Source organism: Abramis brama (genome assembly GCF_963993115.1).
Source record: "Abramis brama genome assembly, chromosome: 11".
NCBI classification, from domain to species: domain Eukaryota; kingdom Metazoa; phylum Chordata; class Actinopteri; order Cypriniformes; family Leuciscidae; genus Abramis; species Abramis brama.
In genome coordinates, this window is record NC_139973.1 from 41,360,615 (window position 1) to 41,388,121 (window position 27,507).

The following is a 27,507-nucleotide window of genomic DNA, read 5'->3' on the forward strand; positions in this document are numbered from 1 at the left end:
TAATGGAAAATGTTTATTTAAATACAGAAATGCATTCCCATTAATTATTCATTATGGAATGAATTAAATACATGACAACATTAAAATACACATGACATTCTATTAATTCAACCAAACACAATTCAACTTTTTATTACTTTTTATTACTATTACTTTGACACTTTTGCAAGGATACAGCACAAGAATACATGGCTACATATGCAAAATTATAAGAAACTGCACGTGGCAGCCCTCTAGCCACCATTAATGAAGCAACAGTTTGTTCACCATTATACAATTACACCATTATAGTTAGTTTATCTTTTATTGTCTCCCTTAGGAGAAATTTGTCTTGGGCAATTGAGAGAGCAGGTCAACTTACAACAGTTCACTATACAGTTACACTCTCAACATAACATCTCAAATGACCTACATCAATCATTACACAATACTAATATTACACTATACCTACACTTAAGACATGACACAATACCCAACACATTACCCATCTACCCTCACACAGATCATTTTTTATTATTCAATAATTTAATTGAAAGTGGAATTAGAGAGAATTTATTCAAGTTATAGATTGGTACCCTATATCTCCTGATTGAGCTCATACTCCTCTACTCCTCTAGTAAGATTATGGCTTGGAAATACAAAGCGCTATATAAATTTAATGAATTAATGAACACCAATTTAACACCTAATCACAATATTGTAACACCACTCCAGTCCGGTCACGCCTCATATCCCTTCTGAGAGCAGTTTACTTCTCAGGTCCATCAGCTCTTTCAGACCGGCATTAATCTGTCCTGCCACCTCACAAATCTGCTGGGAAAATGTGGTCATTGACTCTTTCTTGAGCTTTTGGGAATCTTTTTCACTGAAGAAAATATTCATGCCAAGGGCAAAGCCCTGAATCACACCTGAGGATTTGTTCATCACGCTGAGGGTAGCTGATGATTTGCTTGCTATCTCAACTAGCGCCACGATCTTTGCAGATTTCACGTTCACACGTTTTAGCGTCAGCAGGTCATATTTTTTGAGGTTCTCCACCTCTCTGTTGATATCTCTTAAGTAAACCTCAATATCCCTCATCTCACTTTGGTACTCTTTCAAGATCGATTCCACCTTTTTCCTAACCTGTTTTGTTTTGACTTTCTTGGTGATGGCGGCCGATGCGCCGGTGACCCCGCCGGCGGCCGCGACCCCGACCCCGAGCGCGGCGACCGCTAGAGACGCGCCCATAGTGGCGGGAGCTAGCAGGACTCCCGCTACGACCGCCGCTCCGCCAACCGCTCCGGTCGTTCCTCCGGTGATCCTGGCGATTCTCGTCCCTTTCTTTGTCTTGTCCAGGGCTGCAGCCACGGCATCAAGCTCACATATTTGTCTTTGCAGAGAGCTTGCACAAAATGGCAGTTGAGAAACATAGCACTTGAGAGCTTTTTCAAAACTTTCTCCTCTGTCCATGAAGACCCTGCAAAGACAAAGGTGAGTTGCAGCATAAATGAAGCAGGCTCTCGTCCTATTGTTTAAATATATGAAAGGAAAAATTGAAGACGGGCCATTGAATTATTAGAAAAATAATGCACACCTGAGGTGGGATATGCGGCCACGACGTGAAGTGGAGTTACACCGAGGGTGTGCATTATTTTTAATTCAAAGGCCAATTATTCCACTTATATTACGGGTTACCACACCTCAAAACATTGTTCAGATTATGTATTTCAAGACATTTGTCAGGTTTTTGTCCTTAAAATTGTCTTGTGTGTAGGACTAATTTCTTACGCATCTCATCCCATGCCTCCGTTGTTAATACCAAAACGTAATTTTAGAGCTAACAGATGTTTGAGCCACTGATAGCAGACTAATGCAGTTATTTATGCAGTTATTAGCGAGCGAGAGAGACAGAGAGAGACAGATAGAATGTCTGTGTGTCTCTTAACAGTGTTCGGTAGCAGCATCTCGACTAATAGCTGTAAGTTTATCTGCTTCAAGAACAGCGCCGTTATTCCCTCGCTAGTGAGAAATATTATGTAGCTTTTAAGGCCCAAACTATTTTACTGAAAAAATCATCAGAGCAGTGCTGACAACAGGTTATCTTTCATCATTTTGTGATCGAGATCAACCTATGGGAAGGGCATTTGCACCTGACCTCTGCAGAAGCATCCAATTACACCAAGTCTGGCATGACAGACAGAAGAGCGTGTTCAATAAAATACCTGCATGCGCTATCTTTCCTCAGTTGATATTCGCTTCTCATGACCTCCTTGCTGCACAGCTCAACTGTTTCGCTGACTTCACCACTGTCAACAAGAGGAAATATCTATATCAATCAGCCTCTGATTTTTCTCTTGCTGCCTGTCTGTGTCAGCGCTTTCACCTCTCCCATGGATCAAGTTAAACTCTCCACTCCTGCTAACCCGTCGGACTCGCAGTCGCGTGCAGGCTCTCCATCACCTACACTTTGGAAGGAGATTGTGACTATGAACGACCTGGACCTTCACAACACTTGTGAGGCTGTCCAAGCCGGCAGACATTCCATGGCCCTGTCTGTTGTGGGGGAACGCGCCCTCTGGCTGAACCTCTCTGGTCTGCCCGACAGTGAGAAAAGTTGCATGGCCAGAGCCCCGGTTTAACCTGGCGAGGCTCTTTTTGGCCCTGCTGTTGCCCTCATCCAACAACGGTGTGATAATAAAAAGGACGATGAGGCGTTTATACTGTGCCTGCCTTGGAAAGCCACTCCACATCAGCCCCCCTGACGGCCCCTTCAGGGCCCTGCCATGGGACGGCCGTATTATAACACAGCCAGACCCAAGGCTCGCAGCAGGCCACCTAGCCATCTAAGCCCTGGGGTAAGACATCTTTTGCTGCGGCCGAACAACAAGCCCACCAACTCTACCCATTTCGGACAGGAAGAGGAAGAGGAAGAGGAAGAGGCCTACCTGATGTTCAGCTCCAGGTGCTTCTCTGTCCAGGTTTTCTGGCTAGCAGCCCATTGGACACAAGTTTGAAGTTTGAGTGAGCTCCGCACTGCTGCTGACTTCGCACTCACGGGCACGAGCATCGCAGCATGCGTGATCGGTCCAGCGATGTCCACCCTGGTGGTCCAGAAGCGCTATCGTTGGCTCAGCCTGGTTGAGATGGCAGATGCAGACAAGGTTCGGTTCCTGGACTCCCCAATTTCCCAGGTTGGGTTGTTCGGCGACGAAGTGGAGAGCTGCCCAGGCGCAGACGGAGGCCACCCGACACATCCTGCCCCAGCGGCCCGCTGTTGCCAGGCCGGCGGCTCCAGTGGTACCCGAATTGAAGAGACCAAATTCCTCCATCCCTGCGTCCCAAGAGGGCGAGGCTGGCGGTGTGTGACCCTGTAGGACAGCCTTGCACCCCTCAGCCCACTCGTTTGCCAGCCGGCAACATGGTGCGTTCGAGGACCCAGTCATCCGCCTTCTCACGTATCCCCTGTTGCCCCGTGGAGACAGGTAAGTGTTGCACCACACACTCAGACCCTGCTTCGGGCCGCCCCCGGGCCTTCCGAGCCGGGTTCCTGTCCTCCACCTCACTGCCCCACCTCGGGTACGTCTGTGGTCTTCTGGGCCTGGTTCGTAGAAGCGGAAAGAGCTTCCCAACCGGTCCGGACCAGACTGTAACCATCAGACTCGGCTATGCGATTCATTATCGCTCTGCGCCCGCTCAAGTTCAGTGATAATCATCACACTAGGTGTTGAGCAGAAATATTCCTGAAAGCTCAGTGATAATCATCACACCTAGTGTTGAGCAGTGCTCCTGTCTTGTGCACGCATGTCGCTGTCCTACTGGCGAAGGACACGATATAGCCGCTCCCTCCCTTCTTCATGTACCTAGTATGTGGTGGGTTGTGACCATCTTGGCACTGTGTCACTTGAAACGGGCCCTTTCTCGAAAGCCTCCATCCAAGTTGCTACACAGAGAGGCATTTTTCAGAATGCCCCGCCCCCAAGCTTGGTCTGCAGTGTTTGACCTGAATGACATTCAGACTTCTGACTTCAGATCTCTAGCCTTCCGCACCACAGGCTATCCTGCGTGTTGCGTTTGAGGGCTCAAAGTATCAATACAGAGTCCTACCCTTCGAGTGCTCTATTGGGTCTTCATGTCAACTGGGAGAGAGTAATCTCGCCCACGGGCTGAGTATCTCTTTTCCGGTATGGAGATGGCCTCGGTCCAACATGCCTCTTCAAGAAGAGTGTGTCCGATCGGTGCTATACAGAAGTGAGAAAGGGTCCCACTGAAAGAACTTTCAGAGGCTCCTGGGGCATATGGCAGACGCAGCCGTATGGCTTCCTCCATATGAAGACCGCTTCAGCACTGGCTTCATGGTCGAGTCCCGAGGTGACCGTGGCAGAGCGGCATGCCCTGTGTGACAACAGATCACCCTGGCCTGCCGCCAAACCCTCAACCCGTGATTAGACCTTTCGTTTCTCCGAGCCAACCGCTCCTAGAACGAGGTCCACTAACACCGACTGAGGGGCCATGTACAAAGGGCATGCTTTAACGGAGGCCTGGGTGACCTCCGACTGCATTGGCATTCATTGCCTCGAGTTGTTGCAGTTCACCTTGCTTTGACCCGCCGCTGCTCAGCGAGCTGGTACTGGTCTGAAAAGACAACATCACGTTTCCCTCGCATGTCTCAACTTACCCGTCACCTCCTTGGAGTCAGAAGCTTCTGAGGTCGCTACATTCCACTATTTCTTCCGGCCTGCTCAATCGTGCTGCAGACGAGCCTCACGACAGCCTATGGCCAGGGAGAGTGGAGACTCCATCCCCAGGCGGTCCAGCTGGGCAGGGACCACTTCGAGGCCGCACAGTTACATTTGTTTGCCTCTGGAGTCTGGATCTGGATTCCGTTCCTCTGCCAGTTGTTATTTCTGTCCGAGCGGACAACCCTTGGACAGACACTGCCTCGGGGCCCCGCAGAAATGCGTTCCCCAGTGAGCCTTCTAAAAAAGCGGCTATGCGATTCATTGTCGCCTGGCGCCCGCTCAAGTTCAGTGATTTTCATCACACTCAGGTGTTGAGCAGAGATGCTCCTGAAGCTCAGTGACTTTCTTCACACCTAGTGTTGAGCAGTGCTCCTGTCTTGTGCGTGCATGTCGCTTGCACGTACTGTGCTAGGTCAGGAGTGGAGTAGGTCTTGACAGTTGCCCCTTATTGGCCCAACCAGACCTTGTTCCCCTCAACAGCCCTTCCTGACTTTCCCCTGAGTACATTCTCAGGGACGGGGCATGATGGCACCCGCATTCAGACAAAATAAAGACCGGGTCGAAACGTTGCTTAGCTTAAATAAACTCTTTTGGAGCAGCAATTTTCAGTGTGCGGACTTCATACTTCTTTATTTTGTCTATATTATTTAGTTGTCCTGCACCTGCACCCAATCTGGGTGTTTGGGATGTGCACACCATTTTTGTATTTTTTGACCCGCATTCAGACCCCAGAGAGATTCCAGGCCTGTCCTAAAAATGGAGGTTCTGGTGGCTACCGCAAGAATATGTGGTAGTCACCATCACTTCTGCGAGAGCACCCCCTAAAAAGAGCTGATTGCTTACGCCAAATAGAAGTGTAACCTATTTGTTGAGTGAGTCTTCTCTCCGTGAGGAGATCCTGAAAGACGTTCGGTCATTTCAGAACTCTCTTTCCTGCAAGATGGGTTGGAGTGAGGGCTGTGTCCTTCACTCTCAAAATGATGTTGCCTCTATTTTCTCTATTGAAGCACATCATGATGCAGTAGCATGGGAAGCACGTCCTGATCATCAGGTTCCTGGGGGAGCAAAGGATTCTGCCTTGTGCCCCTCTTTATCCTCTTGGGCTTTATCTCTGGTGCTACTGCACTGCAGAGACCGCCCCTGAGCCACAGCAGGCAGTGAGTTAAAAATTTTGTTTTTAAAGAAACAGTTCTCTTGCTCGTGTGGTCTCCACTAGAGGGTAGGAACTTGCTCACTTTCGGTCAACGAGTTGTGCCTGGAATTCAGGCCGGCTAACTCACACCAGCTGAGACCCCGGCCTGGATATGTGCCCAAGGTTCTCACTTGTCCCTAAAGGTGGGACCAGGTGGTGAGCCTGCAAGTGCTGCCCCGGAGGAGGCAGACCCAGCCCTGGCTTTCTCTGTCCGTCTGCTTCATTGCGGTTATACATGCACAGAACGCAAGCCTAGGAATTCAGACCAGCTCTTGTCTGTTAAGGAAATCAGCAGAAAGAGAGAGTTGGGGGCTGGGCGACACCTATAGTTGAACCACTGCTTCTCGTGGGCTCCCTTCTCATGAAACCAGTTTCACTTGAGCCCGGTTCAAAGTGTCGGCTTGCTGCGCCATTGCACTCTTATGGACTGGATATGTGCAATTCTTGCTCCAGTAGAGTTCCCTCTTATACCGAACCCAGTTGAGTTCCTCCACAACCTCCGGTGACGGACGCGGCGGAGTCCACTCGCCACTACTGCTGGACCACCGCTGACTCTGGGGGCCGCTCGGCTCCTCAGCGAAAAAGCAACTGGTGCGTGCGTCCACTTCCGTGTTTATACCCGCACGGCGGGGCAGAGTGTGTAATCACGCACGCCAATGTTGAATTGGCTTGATTAAATAGTAGTACGAAGAAGACAGGCTCCCTAAGCGTGATCCCCATTCAGTCGACGTTGACTACGTCCTCCGTTCCCTCCTTCAGGGAACGGTGGGTTGCATACGCAACCAGGACATTCTTTTGCTGTGGTCGGCTATAAGGACCTTTGAAAAAACTGAAATCATTTGGTGAAGTGATATGGAACTGTAATGCATTCGAGACCTGACTTGAACTACTTTAGCCGTGTGTTTCTCTGAAAATAATTGCACACGTTCGTCAACCAATCAGAATCAAGCATTCAACAGCCCTGTAGTATAAATATACAGTGAGGAAAATAAGTATTTGAACACCCTGCTATTTTGCAAGTTCTCCCACTTGGAAATCATGGAGGGGTCTGAAATTGTCATCGTAGGTGCATGTCCACTGTGAGAGACATAATCAAAAAAAAAAAAATCCAGAAATCACAATATATGATTTTTTAACTATTTATTTGTATGATACAGCTGCAAATAAGTATTTGAACACCTGTCTATTAGCTAGAATTCTGACCCTCAAAGACCTGTTAGTCTGCCTTTAAAATGTCCACCTCCACTCCATTTATTATCCTAAATTAGATGCACCTGTTTGAGGTCGTTAGCTGCATAAAGACACCTGTCCACCCCATACAATCAGTAAGAATCCAACTACTAACATGGCCAAGACCAAAGAGCTGTCCAAAGACACTAGAGACAAAATTGTACACCTCAACAAGGCTGGAAAGGGCTACGGGGAAATTGCCAAGCAGCTTGGTGAAAAAAGGTCCACTGTTGGAGCAATCATTAGAAAATGGAAGAAGCTAAACATGACTGTCAATCTCCCTCGGACTGGGGCTCCATGCAAGATCTCACCTCGTGGGGTCTCAATGATCCTAAGAAAGGTGAGAAATCAGCCCAGAACTACACGGGAGGAGCTGGTCAATGACCTGAAAAGAGCTGGGACCACCGTTTCCAAGGTTACTGTTGGTAATACACTAAGACGTCATGGTTTGAAATCATGCATGGCACGGAAGGTTCCCCTGCTTAAACCAGCACATGTCAAGGCCCGTCTTAAGTTTGCAAATGACCATTTGGATGATCCAGAGGAGTCATGGGAGAAAGTCATGTGGTCAGATGAGCCCAAAATAGAACTTTTTGGTCATAATTCCACTAAACGTGTTTGGAGGAAGAAGAATGATGAGTACCATCCCAAGAACACCATCCCTACTGTGAAGCATGGGGGTGGTAGCATCATGCTTTGGGGGTGTTTTTCTGCACATGGGACAGGGCGACTGCACTGTATTAAGGAAGGGATGACAGGGGCCATGTATTGCGAGATTTTGGGGAACAACCTCCTTCCCTCAGTTAGAGCATTGAAGATGGGTCGAGGCTGGGTCTTCCAACATGACAATGACCCGAAGCACACAGCCAGGATAACCAAGGAGTGGCTCTGTAAGAAGCATATCAAGGTTCTGGCGTGGCCTAGCCAGTCTCCAGACCTAAACCCAATAGAGAATCTTTGGAGGGAGCTCAAACTCTGTGTTTCTCAGCGACAGCCCAGAAACCTGACTGATCTAGAGAAGATCTGTGTGGAGGAGTGGGCCAAAATCCCTCCTGCAGTGTGTGCAAACCTGGTGAAAAACTACAGGAAACGTTTGACCTCTGTAATTGCAAACAAAGGCTACTGTACCAAATATTAACATTGATTTTCTCAGGTGTTCAAATACTTATTTGCAGCTGTATCATACAAATAAATAGTTAAAAAATCATACATTATGATTTCTGGATTTTTTTTTTTGGATTATGTCTCTCACAGTGGACATGCACCTACGATGACAATTTCAGACCCCTCCATGATTTCTAAGTGGGAGAACTTGCAAAATAGCAGGGTGTTCAAATACTTATTTTCCTCACTGTATATATATATATATATATATATATATATATATATATATATATATATATATATATATATATATATATATATATATACTGTATATATAGTACAGATAAAGAATCTAAGGATTTACTTTACCGGAAGTCTGAATCGGAAACCCCTGAGCGATCTGTAGATCCTCCTGACATAAATAAAAACAATTTTTTGATTCAGTGTCTCAGTGACAAAAAGTGTGGATATTAAAAAAAAAAACATTTAAAAAGTCAAATTTGACCATTACAGGGAAAAAATACCAAATAATTCAGCCTTAACATTTATTATCCTAGTGTCTGCTGGATAATTAAGTTAGCATTAGAAGGCTAAAAATAATAATTTCTTATCATAAAGCGCCTACTCAAATAAAGACAAAATCATTAATGTAATTTTAATAAAGGCATTAGAATTAGCATGAAGCATTTTGTGTTTGTCTCTTACTCAAATTGTTCCCCTCTTGTGAGATGTTTCTGTCCTGATGGAAAGAGAGCAAAGCTTCAGTCTTCAGTCTTTGTTATTCAGACACAGCTTTAGTCACACTTACATATATCTGAATGTCTCTACATCCGATATAAAATATCAAATCAAGTGTCATTTATAAAGAAAGATGCACAAACACTTTAGAGTAGGTTTGAGATGCTAAACAAATAGATGTATGTTGAAGATTAAGACAGTCAGTATTGTCAGTCAGTGGATGATGTTGATAGTTAATATTATTCTCTAGTTTTGAGGTGAACTTGATCACCAAAACACCAGCTGATTCAAACATGAGAAGTGACACTTGATCTGATAAATGACGATCAGACATGACTGAATTTAACAAATTCTTTATAATGTATATTTTATGCCCTTTTATGAGGTTTCTCAGAATTTTAGAATCACTAGAAATGTTTCAGGAAAGTAAAACACCTGCGAGTCCTGAAATCCTCCATGATCCGGCGGAGCTGCCATGAGAACGACGTTCTTCTGTATTTTCACCTGGAAACACACAATAATGTCTTGTTTTAACACTGTGTTTATTTCAAACATCTCATTAATGATGCAGTCAACTATTTTCTAGCTATTTATTCCATTATAGCTGTAGCTGAATTTAAGTTTTCTTTCCATTTTCTGCAGAGTTCAGTGACTTGCATTACCCTGCTGACTGATCCGTGTTCACTGTAGTGGTTCTGAGCAGCCAGTGGGTGGCGCTCTCCGCTCTGAGGAGACTCATCCATCCCCATCAACTGCAATGAGAATAACATTTTAATGTGTGGTAAGACAATGTTGCAGAACATGAGTGGCGAAATACAGGGGTGGCCCTTTGTGAAGGGATTCAGTTGTTCACTTTCTTTTGGAACGAAATGACGTCCCCTTTCCCCTTTCCCAAGTTCATTGTTTTGAAATCACACAAAGTTTAGTTTCAACCTTAAATAAATGCACCTGATCCAGCTAATCACGTCCTTACGGCTTATTTAAAAACTACAGGTAAGTGTGTTGGAGCAAAGTTGGTTCTCCAGGAATCGACTACAGTAGTCAACATTTGAAGTGGATCAGAAAAGTTCATCAAAGTTTTCCTAAGACTAGAACGGGTATCGTTCAAAATTCATGTATAACTTTGATGAAAGGTTTTGATCCACTTCAGGTGTTGACTACTGTGGTCTGGCTGGTTTCGCTCATTCAGCTGATAAGACTGATCAATCTGTCACTGCAGCCTTTCACTTTCAATACACAATCAAAAGCGTGAACATTTTTTCTGATAATCAATGTGTAATTTTCAAATCTGAAATTTTCTGATAATCATTAAAGATTAATGATTCTCTCACCTTCTGGGGTCCTGGAGCACATGTCATTGCTGGGAAAGGAGGAGCAAAAGGCTGTAGAACAGATCAGAAAATTATTCAAGACCGCTGGAAGATCCTGAACTTCAGGGTCTCGGTCAAAGCCACACTGGAGTATCCCAAAACACTGATCAAAGCAGCGTTTCTAACGTCCAAACTCAAGGGAGTGTGTGTAGTTCACTAGTGTGTTTATGTTTGGAGTTTTCTTCTTCTCTTTTAGATTTCAGTATTAAGCATTTCAGTGAAAATGTTATCATATATGTACTTATGTTATCATTTACATTTCTATAGCCTATATTATCATGATATTATACGTGTAGAAATATAAATGGTGTAATAAACATAACATGACATGAACTTTTAAGGGGTTTCCATCATGGGATAATTTTAAGGATTTTGTTTTTACTCACTTTTAATTTTAATTACATTTTATTAGTTTACCAGCTTGTAAACCTTCATCACTTTTCTTATCACAAAAATTTAAATTATTATTAGTATTATGCAATCATTTAACACATTTCTCCTTGAATATAACTTTTTTTTTTTTGCCATTAGAAATTCTATAAAGTTGATTAAAGAACCCTAGAGTTCCATATAGAACCCCATTAAATGCCATCAATGCCAGTGGAAACACGTGTTCAACAACATTAAATTGTAGGTTTAGAATACCAGTTGAACACTTACGTTTGCCATCTTCTGTAGATGTGTAAAGCTCGAGGTCTTGCTTCTGTGTGTCTGCAGTGCGTGAGAGACGAGCTCTTCTACAACAGTCTCAGTCATAAGTCATGCAGAATATGTGCCTGTACATTCTCAGTTCAAAATACGATTATAAATTAGCTTGTTTTTCAAAATATGTAACGTAAGTTACTTTGTTCTCCGATTTGTGTGCACATGATGGTTATTAGTTCTAGACTAAATGTGAGCATGCATTTACTCATCTCACCTGCACAAAAACAGGTTCAGTATTCCTCAAAATGAATAACAACAGTCAAATGCAAGCGTGATTAAATGTAATTAAATGTGAAATAATTAAAATATACTTTAATGTATTTATTCTCACTTTTTTCAGAATAACATGCAAACCTGCAATAATTGAATTTGAAATCATTCAAATATACTTTATATTTAATCTAACTTTATTAACCAATGTCTTTGCTGACATCCATTGACCCAATTCAATAATATGAATGAGCAAAAATCAGATCAGGGGTGACCAAACATCAGCATCCCTGTTTTAGCAAGTTGATATTCTCATTTTATCAACATTTTAAATATGGCACTTATTATGATACAGCTTTGCACTGGCTGTTAGATGATATTTAAAAATCAAATCTCTACTCTTTTTAGATTTTCACGCATTTTGTCGTTAGACAGACCCAACAGAAAAGTGAAAGCTGTTATATGTCTGAAATCCTACCTGGCAACAGCGCACTTTTGACCTGAAAATCCCCGTCCGATTCCTGACGAGAAAAAATCATTCCACATCAAACCTGATCTCAGCATCACTGATGAGGATTTAAAGGAACACTCCACCATTTTTTTTTAAATAGGGCTTATTCACCTTCTTTCCTACATTTAGATAGGTGGGCAAATGCATTTTTGTCTCAGTGCATGCATTGTTTTAGTTTGACAGGGTCGGCGCTAGCTTAGCTTAGCATAATGAATGGAATCCTTTGTTGCCAGCTAGCATGTCCTGAGTAAAAGTAATATAAAAAATAAAAAAAACCCACCTAATTACTTCTTGTGGCCTGCGTATTCACAACAGGTACAAATAGCGATGCAGATTAACACTGGGCGATTTCCTAGGCAGATATTGACTTGGGACTATATTAGGGGGAAGCACAGGCGAAGCACTGCTACTTGGGCGCAGAGATATCACGCCCAAGTAGCAGTGCTTCGCCTGTGCTTCCCCCTAATATAGTCCTTAATATATAAGTCAATATCTGCCTAGGAAATCGCCTAGTGTTAATCTGCATCGCTATTTGTACTCGTTGTGAATACGCAGGCCACAAGAAGTAATTAGGTGGGTTTTTTTTTTTTTTTATATTACTTTTACTCAGGACATGCTAGCTGGCAACAAAGGATTCCATTCATTATGCTAAGCTAAGCTAGCGCCGACCCTGTCAAACTAAAACAATGCATGCACTGAGACAAAAATGCATTTGCCCACCTATCTAAATGTAGGAAAGAAGGTGAATAAGCCCTATTTAAAAATCGGTGGAGTGTTCCTTTAAGAGAGTGTGGAAAACCTTTACCGTCAAGCTGGAGGATGAGAGACGATTCCCCTTCGCTGCACAAACATCTCTTCCAGCCTGAAGATTCACACAAATGAATTATTAATGCAGTATGATTGAAATAAAATAAAGCAGCCACCAAAACAGTATTTGGACACTTCAAAAATGTCACTAAAGAAAAAATATGACAAGAAATGCACAAACAAAACATTTGATGACAGAAATCTGATAAATCAAGCTCAGAGAGAAGCTCTTGCGTTGTTTGTTTGACATAAACACACTGTACATGTCTTCACCTGACGGCCGTCCAGCAGTGCTGATATGTCTTCATACAGGTGTGGATCCAGAGACGGGTCGGTTCTGACCGGTTCTGATGAAGCAGGATGAGGGGGAATCACTTCATATATTGGAGAAAAGTCACAGGAACGTTTCTCTGGACTGTTTCTGCCTCTTTGATCAGGTTTTCTTGGGACAGGCGGGGGAGGCCTTACCTAATACACATCAACGTTCAAAACCAATAATGAAAACTATTAATGTGACTGAACTGTTGTGATTTTTACTTCTCTTTCTTGACTCATTATCTGATTAGAATGTTGAATGTTTTACACAAAACTAGATGCAAAATATCTTGCAACGTTGCATTCATTCCGTATCACATAGCATACAAATTTTAAAAGGTAGACATAATACCGTGTGTTCAAATGTTTGGGTACAGTAAGCTTTGTTTATGTAGCAAGGATATTGATCTAAAGTGACAGTAAACACATTTATAATGTTACAAATGATTATTTAAAAAAAATGCTGCTATTTAGAACTTTCTATTCAAAGAATCCTGAGAAATAAAATGCATGACGGTTTCCACAGAAATCTGAAACTGTTTGATAAAATCATAAATGTTTCTTGAGCATCAAATCCTCATATTAGAGTGATTTCTGAAGGATCATGTGACACTGAAGACTGGAGTAATGATGCTGAAAATTCAGCTTTGATCACAGGAATAAATTACACTTTAGGCTACTATATATTCACATAGAAAATGTGAATATATAGTTTCACAATATTACTGGTTTTACTGTAGTTTTTTATTAAATAAATCCAGCCTTTGAGAGCATAAGGATCGCTTCACAAAGATCCTGCGCTACTTTTCTACCATTTTTCAATTTTACCGTCGCGCTCGCGTCTTTCGCAGCGTCTCATGATTAGACGTGGTAAAAATCCAGCTTTTAATGTTGTTTGTGTCTATGTGGTGTTTTTAATATGCTTTCAGACAAACCATGTGTAAATTCATAAGTCGACTCCATTGCTGAGTATTTCCTCCTTAAAACTGCAGTGAACCAAAGACAGTCTCAAAAACACGCTTTGAAATCGCTGGTGTTTCTGACGTCACAAACTACCTTGTAACCAATCAGATCAACGTGTGATCGTCAACCAGTGGATCTCTGAGTGAGTGAGTGAGTGGAGGCGGGGCTCATTTGCATATTCATAGAACCGCGCATACTAAATGAGGCAAGGGTGTCGAGCTACATTCAAGATATTTTAAGACACAAAGAAGGAAAAAACATTAAAATATGTAATTTTGGTGATCAAAGATGAGTTTTAAGGGATAAAATAACTGACTACAGGAGGACTTTAAAAAAATAAATGCATCTCTAGAACCTTGCAGACCCCAAACCTTTGAACAATAGTTAAGTAGTGAGCAAGCATCCAATAGTGCACAGACTCCAGACGTGGTAAAGCACTAAAGCGTGTCATTACAGGTGTGTGTCGGTCCGGCAGAACGGGCTCATATAGAGGATCATCAGTCCGGCGTCCATCACAGCGGATCATCATTCCTCGAGCACACACATGCAAACATACACTCGACAGCTTTAAAACATTAACAAAGACATCGTCACGTCTATTTGATCTTTATCTCTAAACACATGAATTTTAAAAGACATCAGTCAAAAAAACATGAAGCTCTACACATAATTAGCGATTAATTTCTAAAATTAAATGCAACTCACATAACAGTTACTTACAGTCAGATCGGGAGATCTTTATGCTGCTTTATTTCTTAAAGTCCGCGTGAACCGGAAGTTGCAAACGACTTTTCTCCAGTGTTGTGACGTAGGCTGCGTCCGAAACCGCATACTCAATGAGTAGGTACTTAATTTCAATGAGTACTTACTTAACGAGCGCTAAAAGAGTAGGTACAGATCTAGGTACCAGATCTCCTTGAGTATGAATGCGAACCGGACATCTGCCATGTTGACGTTATCATGTGACGACGCATTATCACACGCGCAACAACTTAAAAGATTTGAACAACACGTTTAATTCATCTATCTGTAAATATCTTGATATTGATTAAACTTGCTCATTTTGTGGTCTTTTTGAAGAAACTGCTGCCCATTTATTTTGTGAATACATTTAGGGTTGATTAAAGTTCGTATATTTAACCCTACTAATGTGACCCACCGTTTTATCCTTAACGATGTTATTTATTTTTATTACGAAATCCCAAAATTGTCATCTCTTGAATATGTTGTTAATTTCTTTATTTTATATCCAAACATTTTTATCCACAAGAAAAAGTGGCTAACTGCTTTATGTTTTCCTCTTTTTCTTGTTGAATTTAACTCTCGGTTCACCACAAAACGATCAATTTAGGCAAACAAAGTAAATATGGTCAATTTTGATTTCATGTGGACTTTAAAGCCACACCGCAGAACTTTTGCGGGCGCAGACTTTTGCGACAGTGCTGCGGCGCTTGTGGCCTCTAGGGGCGCTAGACGTGAAAGTTACAGGTCTAGCGCCCCTAGAGGCCCCAAGCGCCGCAGCACTGTCGCAAAAGTCTGCTCCATGAGTATATCAGAGCCTATGGTCACGTGATGGCCGTAAAGCGATACGTTCTCCAGGTCACATGACCTGGCCAACGACGGTCCGTCTTCTCCAAACTTACATAGGCGGTATTTCAAGAGGGCAGCCCCGCTCGGAGCATTAATAGTGTCAAACGCTGTATATTGGCCTGAGGAATCATTTAAAATAACTCGTATGCGTCAACTCTTTAGGTCACAAAGTCCGCGGTGTGGCTTTAACTAACAAACGCCACTCAGTAACAAGGTTGTCTAAAGGTGCATCTGTGTTTGTTTCAGTTCCAGATCTTTCTGATCTCCCACTGAGAGACACAGGACTCGTCCATCCAGAAACACATTCTTCTGTCCGATGACGACTGTGAATGTGTTGGGGGATTCGGGCTCTCAGGCAAACGATTCGTGACTTTAGTTTCACATGATGAACAACAAAATGTGTGTGTTTATTAACTTCAATGGTGATGCATGAAAAGAAACATTCTGTTACATAATCAAAAGTTGTGGAAAACATTTTCTACAGATATTCAATAAAACACAATATCTGCGATCCAGCTTCGGTCAGAGATCATTCCAGATCCCAGGATTAATATTACTGTCCCACGGGATTAAGTCCTCACAGGCGTTATAGATTTGAGAAATATTCCTTCTGGAACTTCTGGAACTCTTCCTCGGTGAAGACGGACTCCTCAGCCTGTTTTTTGGCGGGTCGATCCGGTTGATGACAAGCGCGGCGACTGGGATTATTTTCGACAATCTAAACAAAACATACATTTTTAAATCATTTAACACACATAATAAATCAGCACTGACTGACAGGGCTTTTCACACTGCGTTTAACCCCGGGTTATCGTCGTTCTGATCCCCGCTTTTAACCCTGGGTAGAGGATGTTTTAGCGGGATTATAAAATCAGAACCGGATTAGCGCTGTATTAGTGACGCCAAACTTGTGAGGCGTTTAGGCTAAGAACGATAACTATAAGTATATTAGCGTCCACACCATTGAACGATATCGTTCTGTTTATTATAAGCATTATTATTATTTGTCGTCTGTCTCTTTAAATGCTCGCGCTCTTTAAAAGCACGATGGATTCTGATTGGCTGTCAAAAAAAATTAGTTTTGAAAGTGATTCCGTCAATATCATTATTTATGTGGTGTGGACTATTCTTTTATATTTATATATTTATATTTTAAAACTATATCTTTATCGTTATAGTTATCGTCCTTGGCTTGAACGGATCTTTAGAAGGTTACGACTAGATGCTTAGCATTGCTATGAGGCACGTGATTGGTTGGTTTTCTGATGCTTAGCATTAGCATGTTCCCATTTGCTCAAATAGCAAAAGAAAAACTTTTCAAAACGAGGGAAAAATAGAGAGATTAATAACGGCAGTCAGAAGAGAGAGAGATGTTCTCTCCGTCAAAATAGCTTTAGACCATTTATAGAATTTACACAATAGCTTTCTTCTCCTTATCTAGGCATTTATAGTCTAGTTATTTGTGATATATCAAATCATCTTCAAAAAAAGGAAATCATTCTAGTAATAAATGGTTTGTTTTATGTGTGTCAAAAAAAATAAGTCACTTTTTAAAAAGAAAATTCGCTAAAACTCCAAATTCCTTCATTTTCCAGTCAAAACATGAACGTGTTTTTGAAAGAGATATTTATAAAAATAATTAATACATTTCCAGTAATGATTTTTACCAGATTGTGATTTGCACGTAAACACGTAAAAATAGCTACCTAAAAGAAGTTTAAGTTTATTAGTTATTATCTAATACTGTAATGTATATTATTATAAATGTACATAATAAAAAAAAATGAAAATATAAAAATCTTACGATGCTAATGACCGTTAAAACGCGTGATCACAGTCTGTGAAAAGTGTCTACGCTCGTGTGACTTTATACAGGTCATGTGGTGCGCTCGTCCAATCAGTGACACTGACACCGCGGATATGCAAATGAGCAGGTTAAGCCAGATGCCCAGTGAATGCACAGCGTTAACTAGCTGAAGTGTGGAAAGCCCTGTGTTTGACCGGATAAACCTGAAGAGATTCAGACCTTGGTTGCGTGGCTGCTTTGTGTTTTATTAGCAGAGGACAGGAAGTACTTCAGATTTAAGCCGAGTTTACTCTTCTTCTGCTTCTTTCTGTATTCGTCTGAGGAAAGCAGAAACACTCATCAGCTGGCGAACTAACAGAACGATCAGGTCTGAGGATGTGAGAGTTACCCAGGGCGGATCGGATGTGTTTGTCTTTGACGGTGTTTGTGTTTCTCCTCGAGGATCCTCCGGGTCTCTGGATCTGTCGGATCCGCTTCTGAACGCCCTGTTTATCGGTGCTGATCCGCTTCATCAGCGCAGACTTACGAGAACTGCTCTTCTTCTGCTTCACTGCGTCTACAGAGGAGGAGGAGGAGTATTAGAGTTTACTATCAGCATCACCGGCTATTACATGGCAGATACACATTAAACATTTAACAACACAGTATTATAAGTAGGCCTATAACAATTAAAACAAATGTAGACGGAAAAAACATCCTGGATCCAGAAGGTATTTTGCAATTTTTAGTACATTTAAAGAATCTTAATTGTACTTTTTTTTTTTTTTTACATGTACTTATTTATTTTTATTCTTTATTTATATACATATATACACACATATACATATATATATATATATATATATATATATATATATATATATATATACATATATATATATATATATATATATGAAAAAGTATACTTTACTGAATTTGAAATATATTCCCTTTTTCAATAGTACATTGCAAATATTTTTACAAAAAATTAAAACATTTTACTCTCTTTAAATATATTAAAAGTATATTAGCATCATGCTTTTACCTATTTTTACAATACAACTTTTAACACACTTTAAAATAATTGTACTTTAGTATAATTTCTAAACAAATATTTTAGAAGTGAAAATTCTGTTTATTTTTTAAAAGTGTATTTATTTGCACTTTAGCATATTTTTGACTGTTTGCTGAAAATGATCATTGTAACAATGCATCAATGCACAAAGTATACTTTCAAAATACATTATAGTATACAATAGTATATTGTAAAAAGTAGGGATGTCCCGATCAGGTTTTTTTGCCCTCGAGTCCGAGTCTGAGTCATTTGATTTTAAGTATCTGCCGATACCGAGTCCCGATCCGATACTTCTATAATGCAAAAAAAAATAAAGAATAAAGAAGAGCGAAAAAAACAGATCCAGGATGTTCCTTATTTTTTATTTAATTCACCTTATTTTAACATTCAACAACTCTGTTAACAAACAGAGCACTTCTGTGAGGTAGCTTGAACAATCAAGTAATAAATAAATTCTTCACTTTTGGACTTTAGTGCAACAGTAAATATTTAAAAAAGTCTAATATATAAACAAATAGCACCTCAACTTAAAATATCTGGTAGGCATGTAAAAAAATAAAAGTGCCACAGTGTTTGCAAAGCCAGTAATGTGCTTGTAGGAACTGCACTCCTAACTCTTACGCCGGTTTCACACCGCACTGTTAGCAGAGCGTGCAGCGCGTATTTTTTTCGCCGCCCATGTTAACAGATTAAACCAGGCTTTAGAGCATTCACACCGCGCGCAGAGGTGGCGCGGCAGTGCGTAGCAGAGCAGAGCAGCAGTGCCGTGATCGTTTCGGCGCCGAGTCTATTTTTGCTGCGCCGCTTTTGCTGAATTAAAGTGACAATACATTGATCATGGCCAAAATACACCGCAGTTTTATCCAAAAAGTGCATTGATGATATCTATTGTGTTTTAAACAGTCAATCAAATGACCAACAGCAATTTAAAAAGAAAACAAATGTCCAAAAACAAACTTGTTGCCATAACAATAAAAACAAAGATGAACCAAAAGTTATATAAATGAAATTATTAATAAAATAAGCTTCTTGACAAGTCTTTTCTCTTAAATGTATTTGAAAACGAAAAAAAGCAATGCCAACTTATCCATTATAGACTCTGTCTGTACACAACCCGCGGTTCAGCCGCGCGTGACAAACGCTGCCAGTATGAAAGCAAAACGCGCGTGTCCTGCTCCTGCTCACCATACGCACTGCTCCTGCGCTGCTTACACTCTAATAACGCGTGCAGTGTGAAACCGCCGTAACTCTGTGTCACCGCATAATAGAGGTGTTAAAAAATAATGAGAATATAAATACATATATATCCGAGTCCTGATCGGGAGGTAACGTCCGATTCCGATCGAGTCTGAAAACACGCGATCGGGCCCGATTTCCGATCACGTGATCGGATCGGGACATCCCTAGTAAAAAGTACAGCTAAGTAATATTTGTTTATTAATGTGCATGTTTATTAATGTGCATGTTTATTATTGTGCATGTTTATTATTGTGCATGTTTATTAATGTGCATGTTTATTAGTGTGCATGTTTATTAGTGTGCATGTTTATTAGTGTGCATGTTTATTAGTGTGCATGTTTATTAATGTGCATGTTTATTAGTGTGCATGTTTATTAGTGTGCATGTTTATTAGTGTGCATGTTTATTATTGTGCATGTTTATTAGTGTGCATGTTTATTAGTGTGCATGTTAATGTGCATGTTTATTAGTGTGCATGTTTATTAGTGTGCATGTTTATTAATGTGCATGTTTATTATTGTGCATGTTTATTATTGTGCATGTTTATTAATGTGCATGTTTATTAGTGTGCATGTTTATTAGTGTGCATGTTTATTAATGTGCATGTTTATTAGTGTGCATGTTTATTAGTGTGCATGTTTATTAGTGTGCATGTTTATTAGTGTGCATGTTTATTAATGTGCATGTTTATTAGTGTGCATGTTTATTAATGTGCATGTTTATTAGTGTGCATGTTTATTAGTGTGCATGTTTATTAATGTGCATGTGCAGCGCGGAGCTAACGGGGAAAACGAGAGGTGGAGGATTATGTTTCTACATTAACGAAAGTTGGTGTTCAGATGTGTGCTCTCCTAATTTAGAGGCCCATTTCATAAACTGTAAAGCTTTCGACTCGCCGTGGGAGTTTTCCTTTCCGTGAATGTGAGCATCCCTCCAGACGCGAGTGTGAGCGACAGATGGCTGAACAAAGAGCTGAAACAGAACAAAGGTACCCAGACTCAATTTTAATCATTCTTGGGGATTTTAACAAAGCAAATCTCTCCCGTGAACTGCCAAAATACAGACAGCACGTTACACGTCCCACCAGAGAATATACTGGACCACTGTTACACCACAATGAAGAATGCGTATCTCTCCGTCCCACGGGCTCTCTGATCACGGTCTGGCTCATCTTATACCGTCCTACAGGCAGAAACTGAATCAGCTAAACCTATAATAAGGACTGTAAAAAGATGTACTAATGAAGCAGAGGATCTTCAGGCCGGCTTCGGTTGCACTGATTGGACTGTTTTTGAAGCTGCTGACCCGGATCTGGATGAGCTCACAGATACCGCATTCCTACCAGGACATTCTTAACGTTCACTTATGATAAACCATGGTTTACTGTAAAGCCCTGCATTTCAGCCCGAGCCCGACGGGCCCCGACTTTTTTACGCCCCTAGGGCCGGGCTTCGGGCCAATTTTCACGTCATAGTTCACATGCGGGCCGGGCCTCGGGCCTTTTTGGGGTTATCCTTCTTTTTATATTTTTAGACATTAATTAAAAAATATATGAGAAGTTGACGTCGACGATAGAAAAACAAACATAGAAAGACATTTAATAACCTCATAACTTTCATAATCTTATAATTACACTGACACATGATTGACATGACAGTCGCACGCACGCACACACAGAAGGTTTCCCATCAGCGGAACCAACGATTCAACTCATGTGCAAATAATGGAGAATATTAAGAGAAAAATCGCGAGTGACAGAAGAGAGGACTGGGTTAAACTCTTCCACTGTGGATGCTATTCTTTTTCTCCACGATGCTCTGTAAGAGACTGTTCTAACTTTACGTTTGATTGGAGTTTATTTTCGTTTAACTGTTGGAAACTACTGGAAAAAAGAATGGCCATGTTCTGTGGTGCATTTTTGAGGTAAGATAACCTGCAAGTTTGTTTTTGATTTATTTAATTTAATTTGTTTAGATTGACTATTGCTCATTTCGTTTGCGAGCGCTGTTGCGAGCGCAGCCTGAGCCTCAGTATTTAAAAAAAAATGACTCACTGTGGTTTAATAAATAAACATTAAACCAGGGACAGGCAACTCCGGTCCTGGAGGGCCACTGTCCTGCAGAGTTTAGCTCCAACCCTAATTAAACACACCTGAACAAGGCAATCAATGTTTTCAGGATTACTAGATAGATACAGGCAGGTGAGTTTTTATCAGGGCTGGAGCTAAACTCAGTGGCCCTCCAGGACCGGAGTTGCCCATCCCTGCATTAAACTAACGGTCTGTGTGATATGCTTGAAGTGTTTTATATCTATGGATTTTATTGTAGCTAAGTAAAGTATTAGCGTTGATTTGAGAGGCTAAATTGATCAAACATGTTTTACTCGCTGTTGGCTCGGCTTGCTTGGTCGTCATTTTTTTTTTTTTTTAATGCTCCAAACATTTGTCTAAATTAACTTAATAAAGAAATGAAAAGAAAAGAAACATATTTTAATGGCAGTCTGCCGCTGTGAAAAAAGAAAAGAAAAAAAAAGGGCTCGGGTCGGACTCGGGCTGATAATTCTGATGAGCTGTCGGACACGGGCCGGGCTCGGGCCTAGATTTGAGGCCCGTGCAGGGCTCTAGTTTACTGGGAAACTCTAACAGCTTCGTCATGCCAAAGAGGACGCTTACAGAAGTGGGGAAAAATCTTGTATAACCAGACCAGACACAGACTGACAAAGGAGATCAGCGTTGCTAAAAGAAGCGACTCTGAAAAGCTGAAAGACCAGTTTTCATCCAGCGACCCGGCATCAGTCCGGAGAGCCTGAGGAACATCACCAAGTCACACCCCCCGATCTGTGGAGAATCAACAACTCGCTGATGATTTAAATGCCGGTTTGAGAAGCCCGGTCTCACACCACACACCCGCTCGGATCTGCACTTCACACACATCACCTCTCCTGAGCTTGAGCTCTGCGTGGAGGACGCGAGCCGAGTCTTCATAAAACAGAAGACCAGGAAAGCTTCAGGCCCAGACGGCGTCTCATCTGCTTGTTTAAAGCCTGCGCTGACCAGCTGACCCCAGTCTCACGCAGATCGTCAACACATCACTGGAGGAGTGTGACGTTCCCTGCCGCTTCAAACGCTCCTCCATCATTCCGGTCCCCAAAAAAACAAACCCACTGGACTTAATGACTACAGACCCGTCGCTCTCACGTCTATGGTCATGAAGTCGATTGAAAGACTGGTGTTGGCCCACCTGAAGGACATCACTGGACCCCTTCAGTCTGCAGACACCGCAAACGGGTCTGTGGATGATGCAGTCAACATGGGACTGCTCTATATCCTGCAACATCTCGACAGGCCTGGGACTCATGCCAGGATCTTATTTGTGGACTTCAGTTCAGCCTTCAGTACCATCATGCCTGATCTTCTCACAGCCAAACGGACCCAGCTCTCCACGCCGTCCTCCATCTCTCGGTGGATCTCCAGCTGACGGACCGGCAGCAGCGAGTGAGACTGGGGACTCTCAGCATCAGCACCGGCGCCGCCCAGGGGTGCGTTCTCTCCCTGTACACTAATGACTGCACTTCTAATGACTGCGGGTGAAACCCTCGCAGACTCCACTCGCCCTGGACGACGCCGGTGTGAACAGTTACCGTCAAGACGGCGACTCCGATCACGGGTAGTGGTCGACCGATATATCGCCAAGGCCGATATATCGGCCGATATTTGACATTTTTGAAATATCGGCATCGGCCGATAAGTTTTTCTGATTGGCCGATGTGTTGGAAGCGGGACTTTTATTTTGACGGCGCTCCGGACTTTTATTTTGACGGGCGGCGCTGAGAACACCAGCGCCAGAAGAGAACGGCAGCTCCTCAGAGATCAAACAGCGCTCACTCACATTCTCTGTCTTCATTAATTACAGAACTGGTAAACAAAGAAAGTAAATGGTATGCGAAGTAAGTAAAGTAAAGCGTTTGCTTTTATATTATTTGTAACAGAAAAGGCAAACAATCAGGCTAAAATACTTTCTCATTTGCCGTCAACATTCAGCAAATGCGCATCTTCGTCATTTATACAAATCTCTGAACATCTAATAAACATTTAATATCACAAACCTTGCAGATTTAATCGAATCCAGCTGTGATATCTTGTGAAGTGTGCATTACTGTCTGCGAGTGACGGTCGGTCCGTGCGAAGTGAGTGAATGCGAACAGAAGATCAGCTTCAGGAGACGCGATCGAAACACTTTAAATCCTTCATTTTAAAATATGCTGATAAATAACCAGTTGCCCACTGTGTCATATTCATATCGTCTTCACTGTGCTGTATGTAAAATTAGCGTTACCTTGTCTTTATTTGAAAAAATATGATTACCAGCACGAAATGACCAGATTACTGAGTGCCGTTACAGTGTTTACCTTCTTTTTATTCACATATTTATTTCTAAACAGTTACTTTGTGAAAAATACTGTAATAGGATTGCAAATTCAAGAAGTTGCCATCTAAAGTATAAAAGCATGTTTATTTTAAAGATTTGTTTTATAATTTATTTATAATTTATTAAATATAGATTAAAATAAATATATATAAAAATATCGGCTTTATATCGGCCATCAGCCACCCTGCTCTCTAAGATATCGGCATCGGCCATCAGAAAACCAATATCGGTCGACCACTAATCACGGGCCACTAGGACATCCAGACACTAGGACTTTCTTCCCACAGGCATTTAGTGCAATACTCCCACTGTCAATACTCCCACTGTCAATACTCCCACTGTCAATACTCCCACTGTTTAGTGCAATATCATCTAAACTCAGGTGATATTTATATTTATTCATACTATTCAAAATACTGTACATAAGTTCATAATCTGTAAAAGTTTATTCTGACTAAACCCAACTGTGACCTTATACTTTTTTCATATGTTTATATTTATATTTATATTCCTAGAATTTTTATCACTATGTTTCTTGTTGTATTTTTATTTATATATGTGCACTGGAGGCTTCAGTACTAGGAGAAATTCCTAGTGTGTGCAAGCACTCTGGGCAATAAAGCTCTTTCTGATTCTGATGTGTTATTGTAGACAAAGTGTGTAGTAGTATTTGGAATAAGCCAACGGTATTGCATATACTTTACTCAAATATAATACACTTATGGTATATTGCTACACTCGCAATTAATTTGTAAAGTACTTGTAACACAAATAAAGTAAACTTTAATATCACTAATCAAGCATGTAATTAGTCCCTACACAGGCATATACTTAAAGTGTAACTTACTTGAAGTTGTTTCAATTTAGCACACTAAATACACTTAAAGTTATGCCTTGCTACAGATTAATTACAACTAAAATATACCTAGAACAAAATGAATTGTTCCAAAATAGCACACTTCAAGTTAACTAATCATTAACACACTTGAAGTATACTGAATTAGTCTGGCTGCAAGTATACTTAGCATATTATTATTTTTTTCACCAAGGAATAGGCTACTAGCCGTCTCAAAAAACGATAAATTACCTTTCTCGCTGAACAGTTCAAGTCCCCTTCGGATCAATGATGCTGACATGATCAAGCTGGTGAAAATAAATGTAGATAAATATAAAGTACTATAAAGCGTTGGATGTTTTCAAGCTAACATGTGAATTCATCGCGTGCGCCACAACATTGAGTCGACCGGGAAACACGAGCTCCAGAAACAAGGTTCCGCCTGTAGATTAAAGCAGAGCTAGAGCGCTCTCAAAACTAGCGTTCAGAAAAGGTTCTCTCAAAGTTATAAACAAACCTTCGTTCATATAGTAATCTGGTCTTTAATAATGTTATCAAAACGTTAGCACAAAAACAACGGAACAAAAAAAAGTAACGTTTATTTTCTGACATATTTTAGTTTGATGTTTGTCCAATGTTCCGGTCCGAGAACATTCAGAAATAACATTTTCATTACGGGAAGGTTAGTAAAACGTTCTTAGAAGAATATTTTTGTTGGGAAGTTTCTGTAAATGATTTAGTATGGCCCTCTATCTATCTATCTATCTATCTATCTATAGATTTTCCCCTATACGCACAGACTTAAGTTTACTTGGGCAAAAAGAGAACAGTAAGAGCATGGCAAAGGTGACATGATTCATTACTTCATTTTTCTCCAATATGATTGTTCTTATTCAGCAAACTCTTCTGTTACAAAGAAGAAGCTTTGTTATTCAAAGTCATGAGTTTATATATTTAAACATCTGTCTAGTTTCACTTCCCCTTTTGTTATATTCGGACATGATTAAGACACACTGACTGACCTTCACCAAAGTGTTTGGAAACATTTCAGGTTTCAAAAGCATATAATTGTTAATCCTGCAAGAAAAATCAATGTTATGATTGTATGTTAGTTATTATCTATCTATCTATCTATCTATCTATCTATCTATCTATCTATCTATCTATCTATCTATCTATCTATATCTGTCTATCTATATCTGTCTATCTATCCTGTGCTGTCGCTTCCTGCTCTAAATATGGTTTTGTAATTTGCTGTTGCTGCTCAACAACAACCTTGTCTCTGCAGCGACTTTCACTGTGTTTCCTATAACAAAGTCTGGCATGTCCACGTTTTATTAAATCACACAGAATCAGAGAGGTCAGACTGAAATGGATTTCCATAAATGCTTTCTGAATATGATTTCAAACCACATTCAAATGAAGCTCAAAAAACCTTTCCAAGTGATTTTCTGCCGTTCACATTTGCTAAATATGATCGGATTCCAATCGGATATACACAGAAATCTGATTTGGACAAATCTGAATAAGGTTATAGACTTCCACTGACAAAGGATGAGAAGGATATCAGAACGAGGGGTGGGATGTTCTGATTTAGCCTGGAAAAAAGTCTTTAAATGTACAGAAGACACAGAAGACCCTGTGGAAGTGTGCATAAACTACTATTTCATTGTAACAAATGAGTCATTGCCAATGGCTCAGATTTGAACTTTATATCCTATAAAATGTAATTCAGCTGTTTGAGGCCTTTACTGTTCATTTAGTGACATTTAGACTGCCATATGATGAACATCTGAGTGTCTCAACAAGCCTTAGATTGTGATAGTGATGATAATCTCGTGATGTTATTTAGGTCAGCCAGGGGTTTTTGACAGTGTTGAAATCGTACAGTCCCTTGACCCGTGTTTGTTTGCTTCAGTCCAAACTTTACACACAGAAATGTCAAAACAAAGGAGATTTTGAACATGCCTCATCGTGTAGAATCTCTGAAATCTCTGAAACTGTACTGAAGCTTTTTTTATGATCGGCATTTTGGAGACTGAAACATGTCTGTGTTTTGATGCAGGTCATTTACAGTAAACGATCAGAAATCTTAGCTATGTTGTAATTATTCACCCCCCATTGCAAATCAGTTTTATTGGCAAAATGTAGGCTACAGACTTTCAAATGTTTGCAACGAATAAATCAAAAGTAATTGACACATAGCTAGTGTATGATGTACTTTGTCCTGAAGGTGGCGCTAGAGTTACAGATCTAAACTCAGATTACAAAAATCAGTGAAAGTTCAAGTCTTTTTATACCACTTTATTAACAAAATGTAGGCTACTTATTAAGCAAATCCATGTGCATTAAAAATGTGAAGGTAGCTTTTTTGAAAATAGGCTACACATTTTTAAAAAACAAACAAAAATTGCCCTTATAATGTAAATTTGTAGCTAATTGTAGGTAGGCCTGATTAGACCAAGGCTATTAAAAGTTATTAAAAAGATGTATCAGTTTTGGAAAAAAACTATAGGCTAGTCTAAAAAGTAGACATAAACATTAGGAAAAAAATGTTAAATTAATTTCCATTCGTCGTTTTAACGTATTTAGGTTAAAGCACCAAATAACGTCATGTAGGAAAAAGAAAACGTAATTTTTGTGTCTGTGACGGAGATTTTAAGGAAAGAAGACAGAGGGGGGATTTTTA

General features: G+C 40.8%; 2 protein-coding genes across 2 annotated transcripts; both read right to left on the reverse strand.

The window, feature by feature from the left end:
• Positions 1-164: 164 nt before the first annotated feature.
• LOC311091862 (uncharacterized protein) lies at positions 165-14,395 on the reverse strand (the record flags this gene model as incomplete). Its single annotated transcript, XM_084127969.1, has 11 exons — positions 165-1,459; positions 8,617-8,659; positions 8,953-8,986; positions 9,421-9,489; positions 9,648-9,737; positions 10,317-10,367; positions 11,016-11,092; positions 11,749-11,791; positions 12,587-12,643; positions 12,862-13,056; positions 14,321-14,395. The coding sequence occupies 11 exons, from the start codon at positions 14,393-14,395 to the stop codon at positions 727-729; spliced, it is 1,467 nt and encodes a 488-aa protein (XP_083984095.1). The 3' UTR covers positions 165-726.
• A 1,447-nt stretch (positions 14,396-15,842) lies between these two features.
• On the reverse strand, positions 15,843-25,595 carry rps19bp1 (ribosomal protein S19 binding protein 1). The gene is made up of 4 exons (XM_084128994.1): positions 25,071-25,595; positions 17,652-17,819; positions 17,483-17,580; positions 15,843-16,174 (listed from the first exon to the last, which is right to left on the reverse strand). Exons 1-4 carry the CDS (start codon positions 25,117-25,119, stop codon positions 16,043-16,045), a joined length of 447 nt encoding a protein of 148 aa, XP_083985120.1. The 5' UTR covers positions 25,120-25,595; the 3' UTR covers positions 15,843-16,042.
• Between the last annotated feature and the right edge of the window lie 1,912 nt (positions 25,596-27,507).

Coding starts and splice junctions, on each gene's coding strand:
- rps19bp1 (XM_084128994.1), bottom strand. CDS start 25,119: ATGTCAGCATCATTGATCCGAAGGGGACTTGAACTGTTCAGCGAGAAA. Junction 17,820..25,070: donor TGAACTGTTCAGCGAGAAAG/GTAATTTATCGT, acceptor CCTCCTCTGTAG/ACGCAGTGAAGCAGAAGAAG. Junction 17,581..17,651: donor ACACATCCGATCCGCCCTGG/GTAACTCTCACA, acceptor TGCTTTCCTCAG/ACGAATACAGAAAGAAGCAG.